We start from the raw sequence: 16,955 nt of genomic DNA, 5'->3' as shown, positions 1-16,955 counted from the left end.
TGTTGTTATGAGTAGGTGGGACATTGAACCTGAATGAAAACTCATTCAAAACCTAGCAATAGTTAGGACTCCAATCTAAGAGAGGACGGATTTTACAGAATACACATTAACAGAGTTGGAAGGGACCTTCTAGCCCCTTTTTGTTATTTTTATGTTGTTCAGTACCCAGAATTCCTTGGACTGTATAAATTGGATTAATAAAGTAAATAAAAAATATTCTCAAAATGTCTGGGTTTTATTCCTCTTTGCCTCAAAGTCCAGATGAAAAGGAACAATGTAAAGGGCCTGGTGGCTCAGCAGACTGATAGCATTGTGATTAACACCAGCTGTCTGCAATTACTCTAAGTTTGAATCTCGCCAAGGCTCAATGTTGACTCAGCCTTCCATCCTTTCTAAGGTAGGTGAAATGAGGACCCAGTTTGTGGGGGCAATAAGCTGACTTTGTATAAATATACAAAAGGATGAAGGCTATTGCTTAATGCATTGTAAGCCACCCTGAGTCTCCGGAGAAGGGCGGCATATAAATCAAATTAAAAAAAAAACAATGATGAGAGAGGGGAGAATTTCCACATGTGTGGGGTCCTTGGTGATCTCTGAGATTGGTGGGGGTTTTTTTGCAGATGTTTTATGATCTAACTTGGGTATATCATTAATACTAGGAGAGGGAGGGGGAGAAAGAGGAGGAAGAGGGGGAGAAGGGGGACTGTGAGGTCTTTGATGTCCTCTGAGCTTGGTTGTTTTCTTGAAGACATTTCATGACCCAACTAGGTAATGTCCTCAGTGCTAGAAGGGAATGCTAGAAGTAAAGCCCCCTGCCTTCTAACACTGATGATGCAACCAAGTTTGGTAACGATACGTCTGCCAGAAAACCATCAAGCTCAGAGAGCACCAAGGAGCTCACGGTTCAACCTATAAATATTCTCTGCTTTCAATTTCCATATCATACCGTGAGCATCTCAGAGGTAGCTGGTCAGCCACTGTGAGAACTCAAATACTGATCTAAGACAGATTCTGGACTAATCCAGTAGTGCTAATCTTCTGTTCTGAAGTTCTGCAAGAGAAGATGACCTTGGTTGTAGCTTGGAACAAGGGATGAGCTCAACCAAACACAAGGTCACCTGAAACTGGTCTGTGGGGTTTGTACAATAAGGTTGGAGAAATATTGTCACTCCATCACCCTACTGTCATGTAGTAGATCTTAATAACAGCTCTAATGTTTGGTTACATTTGTTCCTCATAAAGCCCCAGTGATGCTCCAGACATCTCTTTTCTCATTTCATCTTCCTCAACTCTTCTGTAAACCATGAGCATTGAGGGCATCAAAAGACAAGAGAGGTGGCATAGGCACACCCCAATCCAGTGTCTCGGTGACCCTCTTGTTCCAAGCAACAACCAAGACCTCACATGGAGGGTAGAGCAGACCAATAGGAACAGTTCCCTCTGACACCTATCCAGGTCCATCAGTCGTTGAGGAGGGACCAATCTAATAGATCCTGTCTCCCTGTGGTGGATAATGGTACTGGTGAACCTTGCAATAATCAGGATGTGATCTGACCATGACAAGGGGGACAGTCAAAGTTCTCCCAGTTCCTGATCGCATTGCCCTTCCAGGTAAACCAGACAGGAGACACAACTAGATGAGTTAATTTACTATAACAGGGATCTCCAACCTTGGCCACCTTAAGACTTGTGGACTTCAATTCCCAGAATTCCCCAGCCAGCTGGCTTTGGAATTCTGGGAGTTGAACTCCACAAGTCTTAAAGTGGCCAAGGTTGGAGAAACCTGTACTATAAGGCTAAAATAACAAAATCTTGCAAGTCTCAACATAGAAACTTACTATCACTCCTTTTAAACATCTGATCCATTAATGGAAGTCCTTCCTACATTTCTTCCTCTTTTAAGCAGCTGGGAACTCCTGTCTCTCTTCTCTGATGGTTTCCTAGGCAGCATATCTTCCCCTCCTTCCTTCCCCAAAGTCATTCACACAACCCATTACTCCACTGCTCTGAGAGGAAAGCCAAATCGGGTATGTGACCACCATCCCAAGGCCTGGATGACCTAAGATAGGTCAATGATTGTCATGGTAGCCATGACGTCCTGAGCCACATCTACCCCAGAGAGGACAGATGGACATTCTCTAAGACCATAAATCAGGGATATTTCACTTCTAATCCAGAAATGGCATCAAGAGACTCAGGCAGGGAGGTTGCTATGCAGCAGAAAGACTGGTACAACACCAAAAGTCCCAACTCATCTCTAGAGTCCAATTTAATGAACAGGATCTCATATCAGGTAACTTGTGCAGTAGTGTCCCTGACAGCCGTCCCACTTCCACCTGTCAAGAGCAAGAAACCAGGAGCTGGAGTAGAGTTCAAAATTACTACAAGCTTATTTCATGCTACTTATGCATAAGAAATGCATGACAGCTATGCAGTCATCTGCAAACCTTTGCACTATTCTCAACTCATGAGTAGGGAGGTGCGGGTCCTTCTGACTACAGCTTCATGGATCTGGGGCCTTCTCGACTCAGCCATTCACACTGCCCTGACCACCGATTTGGTCTTCTGTGTAGCCAATGAGATCCATCACATCTCCTGTGATGTCCCCCCACTCTTGAAAATTGCTTGCAGTGACACATATGTCAATGAGATGGCTCTTCACACAGCAAGTGCCTTTGTGGGTCTGACCCCTTTCCTCCTTGTCGTCATCTCCTATGTCTACATCTTATCTACAATTCTGAAGATCCATTCTAGCACTGGAAGGAAAAAGACCTTCTCCACCTGTGCTGCCCACTTGATTATGGTCATTGTCTACTTTAGGATGGCCAACTTAAATTATAACCATCCCAGTGTGGGATATTCCTTGGGGTTGGACCAGTGGTGAAATGTAAAATTTGTTACTACCGGTTCTGTGGGCGTGGCTTGACGGGGGGGAGGTAATGTGACTGAGTGGGTGTGGCCAACTTTTTTTTTTTTTTACTTTTAAAACCATTTTTTCTACAACCTCTTCAGCCGAAGAGGTTGCAGAAAAAAATGCTTTTAAAAGCCTCTGACAATCAGGCAACTCAGCTGGGACCGCCAGAGCTTTTAAAGGCATTTTTTTTCTACAACCTCTTCGGCTGAAGAGGTTATAGAAAAAATGCTTTTAAAAGCCTCTGACAATCCCAGCTGAGCCGCGCAATCATCAGAGGCTTTTTTTTTTTAACTTTTAAAAGCATTTTTTCAGCCAAAGAGGTTGTAGAGAAAATGCTTTTAAAAATTAAAAAAAAAGCCTCTGATGATCTCGTGGCTCAGCTGGGCATGGGGGGCAGGGATTTTTGCTACTGGTTCTCTGAACCACCTGCCTCCATCGCTACCGGATCGGGCGATCCGGTCCAAACCGGGAGCATTTCACCCCTGGGGTGGACACCCTAATTTTGACCATGTATTGTATCATTACCCCCATGCTGAACCCCCTAATCTACAGCCTCCAAAACAAGGAGGTCAAAGGGGCCCTACAGATGACAATTGCCACACTTCCACCTGTCAAGAGCAAGAAACCAGGAGCTGGAATAAAGTTCAAAAGTACTACAAGTTTATTTCATACTACCTATTGTTCTGTCCCCGTCTCACACACGCACACCAGCAGTCGACCAAGAGTTAAAATAAACCAGCAGACAAGAATTTCCTTTGATAACAGAATTGGCAGCAACCCAGTGGCTGCTTGCCAAAAGTTTTTACTTACAAAGGGAGGTTTATCTCCTCCAACCGAAACATCAAAGTCCACAAAAGCCAAAGAATAGTCAAGTCCAGTCCAAAAATCAATCCAAGCAGAGCATATAACAAAGTTCCAGAAATTCAGAATGACTGGCTAGCTTTCAGTTTTGTCCATCACAAAGCCTGAATGGCCACCACACCCCCTTTTATCCCCTGTGGGGTGTGGTCCAGTGACTCAGCTTAATCTCTGGCACGCCTCCTTCTCTGCTGCATGCGTTTGTCTTTCCGACGCTGTCGGGGATGCAGCCAAGACTTATCTCCGTCGCTGTCTAATTGCGGCTGCTCAGAAATGCCTGGCTCCTGGCCTATCTCTTGTCCTTCAGAAGACACCTGAGGCATTGCCAGAGAGGAGGGTCCTGGAGAGGGAGGCCTTGCCAACTCCTCTCCTTCACTTTCAGAGTCTTCTCCCTCCGATAAGACGGTCTTGGGGGTCGGAGTCACAACATCTATGCATAAGAAATGGTATCCTTGCCTCAACTCCTGCCCATCTAGCAGTTCGAAAGCATGCAGATGCAAGTAGATAAATAGGTACCACTTTGGTGGGAAAGTAACAGCATTCCATGCACTTCTAGTGTGTAGCTATGCTGGCCACATGACCATGAAAATGTCTTCAGACAATACTGGCTCCCTCAGCTAAAAAACAGAGATGAGCACTGCCCTCTAGAGTCGGAAACACCTGGGCATGAGAAACCTTTACCTTTATCTACAAAAATCTGATCTGTTAATGGTCAAGGCACCAGATAAGAGTCAATGGAATTCATGGAGGGCTGGGCTTTGGTCTCTTATGCGAGCGTAGCAACTCCAAATTGATGGTGCATTTGACCCCACCCTTGGCCTCTGCATGGCCATCTCCTACATCATCCCTTCTCCAGACTCTTGGTTGAAGCCACACCTGAAAGGAATTATGGCTAGTGGAGTGAAGGAGAATAGCCTTTTCTGCTGAGGCCCCTGTCTTGTGAAACATTCTGCCACCGGAGGTGAGTACTGCTCCCATCCTTTCGGTCCTCCAGAAGGTTATCAAAACCTGGTTCTGCTGGTGGGCTTGGAGCCCAAAGGAGGGGCACTCACCAATGGAGGTTGTTGATGGGATATGATGAAGATCTCACCCGCATGCTGTCCATCTCATTGGTTCTCATTTTTTATATAGCTTTTTAAAAAAGTAATTGTTTTATATTTGTCTTTTTAGTGTTTAGAAGAGTCAAGGAGACGGGCAGCTTATAAATTTAACAAATAAATACATAAACCCCGCTGGACACTTTTCCATGTTGTTCCATGGTTCCATGAGCCTGGCTAGGTGGCTCAGTGGCTAAGATGCTGAGCTTGTTGATCAGAAAGGTCGGCAGTTTGGGGGTTCGAATCCCTAGTATACTGTAGGTCTCCTGCATGAGCAGGAGATTGGACTAGATGACCTCCAAGGTCCCTTCCAACTCTGCTACTGTTACTGTTAATGTTGTCCTGATCTCTAGTTCACACCCTTTTCCATTTGTCCCAAAGTTTTCAGCAAGGATCTCTCAAGCGAGAAGCTTGTCAATGCTTTGTTCTTCTGCTTTGTGATGTAAGTCATCTCCAGGGACATGTCAGGTGCCATAAAAATTGTCTCTCTCTCTCTCTTTGCAATCATTGGCTCTCTGTGTGACACAGGATGAACGCAGAGGACCTGGAGATATGGGACCTCCAATGTCTAAAGGAGTCTGAGAACAAGAAACGAAGACCCTTCTCAGGACAGAAAGGTCTACTGGGGAGTTTTCAAGCAGTAAGAAAAGGAGAGGAGGAAGAAGAAGAAACATAACTTCTACTTTCATCCAGGAGATTCTGATCAGGTGAGGAGCACGAGGGGCAAAGAAATCTTAGATCAACTTGGAGAAAAGGGGTGGGGGGAGGTGATTAATGCAGGCCCCAACCATTTCAGATGGACCTCAATGCCAGCTCTTGTCTGGAGGATGCATAAATTGCATGTTGTTGGTGAGAAGAAGCTCATCTCTTTTTCATGCCTGGTGGAGCAAAGCTTTCTCTCCCCCTCCCCTCAAAAAGAGAAAAGGAGTTTTTGTTGAGCAAGCTACACTCATTGAGAAGAAGTCGGGAAAGGTTTTGATCTTGATGGTACAATAGGGAAGCCTCGGAGGTGAGGAGAGAGTCGGGAGGATGAGCTGATGAACTTCTGGACCAGGATGTCCCAAAAAGACAACTGGACTTTCTTAGTTGTTTTTGTTTTCCTTTGAAAATGTTTCGCTTCTCATCCAAGAAGCTTCTTCGGTTCTTCTTCAGAACTGAAGGAGCTTCTTGGATGAGATGCCAAATGTTTTCAAGGGAAAAAACTAACAAAGTCCAATTGCCTTTTGAAAAGTACCTTTGGCCTGGATGGTTGAGTATCTCTAAAGATATCTGGACCTGGAGAGAAGCTCAAAAGAGACAGTCCGAAGATCAGAAGAAGGAGGTAATTCATTAATTAATCGAACAAGCAAATCACTTCTTCTCATCCCACGCAGACACAAAATTACTCTCTCAAAATGAGGATCGGCACTAATGGGAGTAGCTTTGATGGTTTGCATTGCAGCAGAAATCTCTCTGCAAACTTCACCGCCCAACTGCCCCAAGAAGCCACAAGCACGGTTTCCCAAACCTCCAGCAATAGCTAAGGAGAGATTGTCCCCTTCAAGGTCATCTCCAGCCACCATCTCCAGGGGCCACCAAGACATTTCTCCTCTTTGAAATGGCCTTATCCACCCCCCCTCCAATTTCCATCCCAGTCACATTGGATGGATGACTCTCCCCTCCCCCCGGAGTCTTCCTTGAGAGGGAGGGAGAATCCTTCCCCCTTTTCTGGGTTCCTAGCAGTCTGAGTGGCTGCGTCTCCTCTGTATGCAGTGATGGGCTTTGTGATTTTTGGACCTTGCGCTGCTGGGTGGACCATTGGTGAGATGGTGATTTCGGGCACTTTGCACACCAAGAAATGGAATTAACATGGTAACCTGCCTTAAGTGTCTTGTACAAACAAAGGCTTGTGAGTGATCAGAGGCAGCTTATAGCTCCATAATTACAAAAGTTTATAGTTCTTGACATATTTATTCTTTGCTCAAACTCTCCCAAATGCTAGGACCAGAAATCTCCTTTTGTGGCTGCAGGGAAATGTGCACAACTATTAGGATCCCTTCCTAATACTCTCCAATGTAGTATCTGATCTACTTGTTAATACTTCATTAGTATCACTCCTAGTAAATCCTGTGTGGCTTACTACCTAATGCCACCCCTTCTGTTTAGTTAAAAAAAATGGAATGAATTATTTGTTTAAAGCCCACAAACAGGTGAAAGGTCTTAGAGGAACACAGCCCATGGAAGGAATTCTGTTGTTCATTTCCAGCTGTGTCCAACAATCCTCATTCTGCATCTTTACACAGGGGTACAAATTGGAGATTGCTAGTCACACATAACATGTGTGCCAAATGGCTTTTTGGGAAAGTTAACCAGAGGAACACATCTGTAATAAACGTCCACCTGACTGAAAGGAACCCATAAACTTCCCCAGAATCATTTCTCCTAGCTGATGGTTATTTTATTCATGCAAAGTATCATTTAATTGTTCCAGATGGCCTTGGGGAAGTCCAGTGATTCAGTCATGCTTCTGAAGCTTCTTCTTCATTCTGTGATTTGATACCAGCGGCTGCTCCTAAATTCTGCTGTGTTCCAACGTTGTCCTCCACACCTTGATGGGCATCATGGACAGTGGAAATCAGACCCCACAGGTGACCCAATTCCTGTTCCTGGGTTTCTCTGGCATGCCCAGAGGTCAACCTTTCTTCTTTCTGCTGTTTCTGGCCATCTACCTCATCACCTTGGTGGCCAACTCAGTGATATTCATCTTGATCCAGCTGGATTCACGCCTCCACAGTCCCATGTACTATTTCCTCAGCCATCTGTCCTGCTTAGACATCTGCTATTCCTCGGTCACAGTCCCAAAGATCCTCGTAAACCTCCTGCGCCAGCAGCCCACCATCTCCTACAATGACTGCATGGCCCAGATGTTCTTCCTCATGACATGTGCTGGATCTGAGTGTGCGATGCTAGCTGTGATGGCCTACGACCGCTATGCAGCCATCTGCGAACCTTTGCACTATTCTCAATTGATGAGTAAGGAGGTGCGAGTCCCTCTGGCCACAGCTTCATGGATCTGGGGCCTTCTCGACTCAGCCATTCACACTGCCCTGGCCACTGATTTGGTCTTCTGTGGAGCCAACCAGATCCATCACATCTTCTGTGATGTCCCCCCACTCTTGAAAATTGCTTGCAGTGATACTTATGTCAATGAGATGGCTCTTCACACAGCAAGTGTGTTTGTGGGTCTGAGCCCTTTCCTCCTTGTTGTCATTTCCTATGTCTACATCCTATCTACAATTCTGAAGATCCGTTCCAGCACTGGAAGGAGAAAGACCTTCTCCACCTGTGGTGCCCACTTGATTACGGTCATCGTCTACTTTGGGATGGCCAACTTGAATTACAACCGTCCCAGTGTGGGATATTCCTTGGGGGTGGACACCCTGGTCTCCACCCTGTATTGTATCATCACCCCCATGCTGAACCCCCTCATCTACAGCCTCCGAAACAAGGAGGTGAAAGGGGCCCTACAAAAACTTCTGAGGATTCAGGAGAAAGAAGATGCTTCTCCTGGAAAGCAGTGAAGGAAAAATTGGATCGCCTTCATGCCCTCTCTGCATATTCATGTCTTTAAATAGCAACAGTTGGAGGGGAAGAGGACAGGAAGGTTGAGGGAATCTAGAGAGTGGCTACCCTAAGTTTCTACCTCTTGATCTCCAGGCTCTGCTGTGTCTTCTCTAGCTCCCCTCCAGTGCTCCATCACTGGAGGCTTTTAAGAAGAGGCTGGACAGCTGCTTGTCTAGAATGGTATAGGGTTTCCTGCTTGAGCAAAGGGTTGGACTGGAAGATCTTCAAGGTCCCTTCCAACTCTGTCCCTTCGGTTAATCTGAGTGGTTGTCCTAACTATCTTCTTCTTCTGCTGCCTCTTGTCTCGCTCCCCTCCTTGGGAACCTGCCACTTCACTATCATCCATCACACCAGGGCTCACTCAGAACAAGGCACCAGCTGTCACACACGGGGAAAGACTATGGTGAAAAGGCTGGAATTCACTTTGTCTACAATGTAAAGGAAATTTAAATTTAAAGGAAATGATGCACCATTGGTGTATGAGCCCAAATAAATTCTCTAAGGTATATAAAGGCACTTCTAAACACTGCTGAGAAAGAAAAAAAAAGGGGGGGGGTTATCATGCAGGGTGGCCTTGTGAAAAAGGAAGGGGAAGGAGAGAGTGAAGGGGAAGGGGATGGGAAGACAGGGAAGGGAAGGGAGGGCAGGGGAGGGGAAGGGAAGGGAAAGGAAGAGGAAAGGAAGACAGGGAAGGGAAGACAGGGAAGGGAGGGGAAGGGAAGGGAGGGGAAGGGAAGGGAAAGGAAGTGGAAAGGAAAGGGAAGACAGGAAAAGGAAGGGAAGACAGGGAAGGGAAGGGAGGGGAAGGGAAGGGAGGGAAGGGGAAGGAAGTGGGAAGATGTTGATTCCAATCTTCTCTACAGGAATTATAAATACAATTATTTTATTTATTTATTATTTTATTTTATTTTATTTATATACTACCCTACTCCCGAAGGACTCAGGGCAGTGAACAGCCACAAGATAAAAATACATCATACAAAAGTTAAAAACCATTTAAAAGTACATTAAATAATTTTGGCCCAAAAACGAATTTAAAAACACCCAATTTGTATAAAAATTAAAAGCAAATTAAAAGGGAGAGTCAAGCCAGACCAGCCTGCTGGAATAAAAATGTTTTGAGGGTGCGGCGGAAAGTGCAAAAATCCGGGATCCTCCGTATCTCCAGGGGGAGCTCATTCCAGATGACAGGTGCCCCCACAGAGAAGGCTCTCCCCCTGGGGGCCGCCAGTCGACACTGTTTGGCCGACGGCACCCTGAGGAGCCCCTCTCTATGGGAGCGTACTGGTCGGTGAGAGGCTACTGGTGGCAGAAGGCGGTCTCGTAAGTACCCTGGTCCTGAGCCATGGAGCGCTCTAAAGGTGGTGACCAAAACTAAAGGGCATTGTGTTTCATTGTTAATATCATAAATCATAAGTTACTTTTTTCTATTTCACGCAAAATTCCATAAGGGTTTCCAGTTAGTAATAAATGTAGATCTTGTCTTTAATTTGATGAAAGAAGTGAATTTAGCCACCTCAGCATATTCCATCATTTTTACTTTCATCATTTGTACACAATCCTGTTTCAAAGGTAGTCTTACAGTGTTCAAAACTGTAGACTATTTTGTCTAGTTTAAATCTTACTAATAATTCTGAATAAAAAAAAAACATTGATAACTATATTCCTCCACCACCAGTTCTTCTCTTGGTTTTATTGTACATTCCCCTTGACAAAATTGTAGTATCTCGTGATAAGTTAGCCATTTGTGTTTGCCCATTATTTCTCCTCTACAAAATGCTTATCTAAATGAAATAAAATATTTACAATTCTTTGTACCGCTGTCTTTATTTGAGCCCCAAATCCTTCCATCAAATGGTCTTCCAGACATTCCTTCAGTGTTATGGGTTATGCTAACCCTAACCCAGTGGTCAGACTTCCCGGATGGGCAGCAGGATGATTGCGTTGAGCATCATTGGGGAGAGAAGAGCTGGTAATTGTTGACATTTCCATAATGGCAAACAAATGGTTCCTCAACCCTGGGCACATCTGGATTATGTAGAACATAGAATCAAAGGACAGGAAGGGACCTCACAGCTCTTCTAGTCCAACCCTTCCTCAAGGCAAGAGACCTTATATTTATTTATTTATTTTATTTTATTTCAAATTTATATACCGCGCCTTCTCCCGAGGGACTCAGGGCAGTGTACAGCCAGATAAAAACATACAATACAAACATTAAAAACAATTAAAAGAATATATATTAATTTGGCCCCAATTTAAAATGACAAACCAATTAAAAATATTTAAAAATATGTTAAGCCAGCCCGGCTTGCTGAAAAAAGAAAGTTTTAAGGGCACGGCAGAAGGCACCGAGGTCTTGGATTCTCCTTATCTCTGGAAACTAATCAAGGAGAGAAGCAACCTAGAATTAAGGAGAAACTTCCTGAAAGTGAGAACAATTAATCAGTGGAACAACCTGCCTCCAGAAGTTGTGAATGCTCCAACACTGGAAGTTTTTAAGAAGTGGTTGGACAACCATTTGTCTGAAGTGGTGTTGGGTTTCCTGCCTAAGCAGGGGGTTGGACTAGAAGACCTCCAAGGTCCCTTTCGACTCTGTTATTCTATTCTATTTCAGGTGCACGTCAACACCAGCCACTGTCACTTCCAAACCGGTAAAGAAGGTAAGTAGATTTCACCCCTGCTTTGGGCGTTTTTCAAGTCTGTTTCTGAAAACAGCTTCGTGGGGTGTGCAAATCTTTCTTGGGGAAAATATTTTCTTACTAAGCATAGACTGGGTGAAGGTCAACCAATCATTGATTGAAGTTCAGGATGGCTTGATCAGAGTGGCTTCCACTCCTTCAGTGACCAGACCAGAGACAGATTAGCTGTTTAAAATACTTTAAAAATAATGAGTGCTATAACTGGTTTGAGCTGTTTGCAGCCTCAGAATCCAGTAAGTCTCCTGGCTTGGGCTTCAGCCCGGTTGCCACTCATACTGTGATGGGATTCTTTGCATTCACCTAATAACAGCTATTAATACTTTGTTTGTATCACTCCTTGTAAATTCTGTGTGGCTTATTAACTTGTGCCAAGGTAGTGAATTTATGGATGAATCCCTGGTGTGAACCCTGAAAACAGTTAAAGGATCCTGGACGGACAGAGCCCATGGAAGGAATTCAGCTTCTCATTCCCAGAATCCTCCTTCATGAATGATCCCCATTCTGCCTGATTGAACAGAATTCCTGATATTGTTTTATTCATGAAATACGTTGTTTAATTATTCCAGATGGCCTTGAGGAAGTCCTGTGAGTCACTCATGCTTGTGAAGCTTCTTCTTCATGCTGTGGTCTAAAACCAGAGGCTACCCATGAAGTCTAACTCTTGATGGACTTCATAGAAGATATCAATCAGACCCTGCAGGTGACTGAATTCTTGTTCCTGGGTTTCTCTGGTATGCCCAGAGGCCGCCAGTCAATTCCCAGCATGCTGATGATGGGAGCAGGAGAAGACGTGTCCCTTTGTGTAATGTTTTCAGTAACAAAAGGAAACCTTTCATTAATGTTTCTAGTTCTTTAAAGTAACAAGAATATGAAAAACAAGAATTTCCCAAAGAGTTGAACTTTAATAACTTGAAAATTCATTATAATGTAGAAACCACAGAATGTAGATGACTCCTAGTCAGGGAGGAGAGATGCAACTCTCCTCAACCTGCCAGGCGGTCCCCCTTTACTTCACCACCCCTCCAGGGTGGCTATGGCTCAGTTTTGAGCCCTCCGATGAGGAGAGATCGAAGTGGGGCCGCAGAGGCCGCGGTCCAGTTTACGAAGGCACCGGAAGTGCAACCGGAAGTCCCAAAGAGTTGAACTTTAATAACCTGAAAACTCATTATAATGTAAAAAAAACCACAGAATGTAGTGACTCAAGAAACCTTCTGGCTGTGTCCCCACACTGCAGAAGCTCCAGCTGTACAGAGGCACAAATTATAGAGCAGAGATGCCCAACTGCAGAGCTCCACTGCTCCATGGAGACCAAAAGCTTTGGTTACTAAGTCTCTTCAGCAAAGTAATCAGATTTAACAGATTAACAGAGCTGGAAGGGACCTTGTAGGTGATCTAGTCCAACCCCCACCCAAGCAGAAGACCCTACATCATCTGTGGCAAATGGCAATCCAGTCTCTTCTTGAAAGCTTACAGTGATGAAGTTCCCACAACTTCTGAAGGCAAGCTGTTGCATTGGGTTGATTAATCCTTGGCCTGCTATATCTCAGAGCCTGCCACAAGATTTCAACTCATCTCTTTCCCAGCAGCAGAGACGGAGGAAGTATGAGAACTGAAAGCAAATACACCTTGAAGGCACCATGCATGGAAGGTTATGTCCTGGACATATTCCCATAAGTCCAGAGGATATTCATTCCATCCTTTTCTCTGTGGTTGTTGGTCTAAGTTCTCTGCTTCCAGACTTTATCCCAAAGTTTCAAAGCTTTCGAAAGTAACTCCCAAGTGGGAAGCACATAGATGCTTCGGTTCTTCTCCTTTGTGTTGCAAGTCGTCATCTCCAGGGACATGTCAGGCGCCATAAAAATTGTGTCGCTTCTTTCACCAGCATCTGTGACACAGGATAAACACAGGGCAGATGTGGGATCTCCAATGCCTGAAAGAGGCTGAAAGCAAGTAACTGAGACCCTCCTCAAAACAGAAAGGTCTACGGAGGAGTTGGGAAGGAAGAAGAAGCTATACCTTCTAGCTTCACCCAGGTAAGGAACTCAAGGGGCAAAGGGGCTGCAGATCCACTTAGAGACAGTGTGTGGGGGAAGGGATTAAGGTGTTAACCATTTCAGATGCACCTCGACACCAACCATTGACTGGAAGGTGCATAAATTGCACGTTTTTTGTGAGAAAAAGCTCACCTCTTTTTTTTTTTCATGCCTAGTGGAGCTAAGCTTTCTCTCCCACTCCTTTCCTCCTCCCCCCAAAAGGAGAAAAGGTCCTTTCTGATGTTCCATTGAACAAGCTACACAAGTTGGGAAAAATTGGAAAGGCTTTCATCCTAGAGGCTTAATCATATCAAGAAGGGTTGCAGGAACTGGGCCTGGCTCTTCTAATGAAGAGAAGGACCAGGGGAGACATGATAGCATCTTCCAATATTTGAGGCGCTGCTACAGAGAGGAGGAAGGGGGTTAAGCTATTTTCCAAAGCACCTGAAGTCCAGACAAGGAATCATGGATGGAAACTGACCAAGGAGAGATTCAACCTGGAAATAAGGAGAAATTTTCTAACAGTGAGAAAAATCAACCCATGGAACAGAAGTTGCCTTCAGAAGTTGTGGGAGCTTCATCACTGGAGGCTTGCAAGAATAGACTGGACTGCCATCTGTCAGAAATGGTGTAGGGTCTCCTGCTTGGGCGGGGTGAGGGGGTTGTACTAGATGACCTACAAGGTCCCTTCCAACTCTGTTTTTCTGTTAGTCTGTGTAGTAGGGAAGACACAGAGGAGAGGAGAAAGTCCAGAGAGCTGATGAAGGTCTAGAGAAGGAGAAGAGGACAGAAGCAAGGTAAGGAGACAGTCTCTTCCTGTGCAGCCCTCCCCCTTTCATCCCAGTCACATTGGGAGGAAAACACCCCTGAAGTCTTCTTTAGAAGACAGTGAAAATCCTTTCCACCTTTCTGTCTCCCAACAAGGCTCTAAGCAGACTGAGTAGCTGCACCTCCTCTTCGTTGGTAACACTGGTCTCATTTTCATCTTGCGCTGCTGCCTTGACCCAGGCCAGTGGTGTGACTGTGGCTCCAGGGAACCAGAAATTGAGCTAAATTGACAACCTAAGTGGGCTACACAAACAAAGACTTGTGTGTTACCAATAATGGATGATAGTTCCACACCATGCAAAGGTATAATTCTTGTCACATTTTATTCTTTGCTCAAATTCTCCTAAATGCTGGAATCAGAAATTTCCTTTTGTGACTACAGGGAAACTTGCACCGTAATTAGAGGCCTATCCTAATGATCCCCAAGGTTGTGTCTGCCACAACGATCAATATTTCATTACTATCACTCCTACGTGGCTTACTACCTGGAGCCGCCCCCCTCTATTGGATGAGTTTATGGATGAGTCCCTTCAGTGAACCCCCAAAACAGGTGAAGGATCTTGGAAGGACCCAGTCCGTGGATTCATTCCCAGCTGCGTCCATCATCAACAATTCCCATTCTGCATCTTTGCAAAGGGTTGCAAATGGGGAAGCAATTCATCACGCATAGCTTGTGTTAAATGGCTTTGGGGCAGAAATGACTGCAAAGGTTAAGTTCAGTTTGTATTTGCAAACTTACTTAATTAAACCCATAAACACCCCCAGAATCATCTCTCTCCTACCTGATGGCTTTGTTATTCATGCAATGCATTGTTTAATTATTCCAGATGGCCTTTTGGGAATTCTAGAGGTTCACTCATGCTTGGGAAGCTTCGTCTTCATGCCATGATTTGAAAGGAGCAGCTACTCCTGAATTCTAGTGCATTCCAACCTTGTGCACCACAGCTTGAGGGACCTCATGGAAGGTGTCAATCAGACGTTGCAGGTGACCGAATTCTTGTTCCTGGGTTTCTCTGGCATGCCCAGAGGCCGCCCCTTCCTCTTTCTGCTCTTTCTGGCCATCTACTTCATCACCTTGGTGGCCAACTCAATGATATTCATTTTGATCCAACTGGATTCACGCCTCCACAGTCCCATGTACTATTTCCTCAGCCATCTGTCCTGCTTAGACATTTGCTATTCCTCGGTCACCCTCCCCACCCTCCTGGTGAACGTCTTGCGCCGGCAACCCACCATCTCCTACAACGACTGCATGGCCCAGATGTTCTTTTTGATGAGCTTTGCAGGAACTGAATCCGCCCTGCTGGCTGTGATGGCCTATGACCGCTATGCGGCCATCTGCGAACCTCTGCACTATACACAACTCATGAGTAGGAGGGTGCGAGTCCCTCTGGCTACGGCTTCGTGGTTCTGGGGTATGGTGGACTCTGCCATTCACACTGCCCTGGCCACCAATTTGGTCTTTTGTGGAGCCAACCAGATCCATCACATTTTCTGTGATGTCCCCCCACTCTTGAAAATTGCTTGCAGCGACACCTATACCAATGAGATGGCGCTTCACACAGCAAGTGCCTTTGTGGGTCTGAGCCCTTTCCTCCTTGTCATCATCTCCTATGTCTACATCCTATCAGCAATTTTGAAGATCCGTTCTAGCACTGGAAGGAGAAAGACCTTCTCCACCTGTGCTGCCCACTTGATTACGGTCATTGTCTACTTTGGGATGATCAACTTGAATTACAACCGTCCGAGTGCGGGCTACTCCTTGGGAGTGGACACCCTGATCTCCATCTTATATTGTGTTGTCCCACCTATGCTAAACCCCCTCATTTACAGCTTTCGAAACAAGGAAGTCAAAGGGGCCCTACAAAAGCTTCTACAAATTCAGGAAAAAGATGATGCGTCTCCTGGAAAGCAGTGAAGGAAAAACTTTGGTCTCTTTCCTAGTCTCTCGGCATATCCTATTTAGTAGACCAGCAACAGTTTTTCCAAAGTGAGGGGTTGTGAAGATGTAAATTCAAATATGGTTGATTGGTTCAATGACATTTGGGACTCTACTGGCCATATCCTTCCTTCCTATGTCCTCATTTTGATTTGATCACTTAAAGGGGAAAGGGGGAAAAGATCTGGAGTACTTTCTCCCACCAACCTGCAATACTCTGTTCAATGTATTTCCAGAAGGATCTTTTCCCTCTTCAATGTCCCTTTGACTTCTTCCTCCCTGTGGTTCTCTCAGATTTTGTAAAATGATGAACAAAAATTACTGAATGTCCATCATCTGTTTGGGAGCCAATCAAGGACAATAGAATCCCATTATTCCCAAATACTAGATTATGATATTATAACTACAAGGAGAAGGCTGTATGGGGCAATGAGTGGAGATAGATGATGGGTAGAACAATTGGAATAAAAGATGTATATCTTGGACAAAAGCTATGCTTGTTTTTCTGAATTTTCATTGGTTTCATCCTAAATGCATCCAGAATTAATCACGTCAATGGAAGAGCAGGAATGCAGGACCTGGAGACCCAAAATTTTATTAGGAAGAAGAAGCTTCTGATAGCCCACTGCAAGATGAGGCAGCTCTTTTCCACTTCCCCTACCTCAGGCAGGGTCGTGGACTGTTGTGTCACCTGGCAAGCAAGACAAAGGAAATGAAGAAGTTGGGGATGGACACCTTTCATTGTTCCTTTGCGATAGTGGGGAATATCTATAATTTGTGTGGAGGATGAGGGTGGAGGTTCATTCTCTGAGCTTATGGGTTGATTTCCAAACATTTCATTACCAGGTTCGGTAACATCTTCAGCATGACCCAAACCTAACCCATCACAAGACCCATCACAAAACCCTCACCTAATGTGACCCTCACGTCATGTGACCCTCACCTCATGTGACCTCCCCATCACAAGATCTACTGATCACA

At 45.0% G+C, this 16,955-nt stretch overlaps 3 protein-coding genes across 3 annotated transcripts; all 3 read left to right on the top strand.

Annotated features, from left to right (window-relative positions):
• The first annotated feature begins 2,416 nt into the window (after positions 1 to 2,416).
• On the top strand, positions 2,417 to 5,545 carry LOC139319874 (olfactory receptor 5V1-like). The gene is made up of 4 exons (XM_070947924.1): positions 2,417 to 2,866; positions 3,399 to 3,564; positions 5,251 to 5,311; positions 5,398 to 5,545. The coding sequence occupies exons 1-4, from the start codon at positions 2,417 to 2,419 to the stop codon at positions 5,543 to 5,545; spliced, it is 825 nt and encodes a 274-aa protein (XP_070804025.1).
• A 1,924-nt stretch (positions 5,546 to 7,469) lies between these two features.
• On the top strand, positions 7,470 to 8,429 carry LOC139319304 (olfactory receptor 5V1-like). Its single transcript, XM_070947111.1, has one exon. The coding sequence runs from the start codon at positions 7,470 to 7,472 to the stop codon at positions 8,427 to 8,429; it is 960 nt and encodes a 319-aa protein (XP_070803212.1).
• Positions 8,430 to 14,993: 6,564 nt separating this feature from the next.
• LOC139319338 (olfactory receptor 5T17-like) lies at positions 14,994 to 15,953 on the top strand. The gene has a single exon (XM_070947155.1). The coding sequence runs from the start codon at positions 14,994 to 14,996 to the stop codon at positions 15,951 to 15,953; it is 960 nt and encodes a 319-aa protein (XP_070803256.1).
• The last annotated feature ends 1,002 nt before the right edge of the window (positions 15,954 to 16,955 follow it).

The sequence above is a fragment of the Pituophis catenifer genome, unplaced genomic scaffold (assembly GCF_029215685.1).
Source record: "Pituophis catenifer annectens isolate HBS135680 unplaced genomic scaffold, rPitCat1.0.hap2 SCAF_7, whole genome shotgun sequence".
NCBI classification, from domain to species: domain Eukaryota; kingdom Metazoa; phylum Chordata; class Lepidosauria; order Squamata; family Colubridae; genus Pituophis; species Pituophis catenifer.
This window is presented reverse-complemented; position numbering and strand designations above follow the sequence as displayed.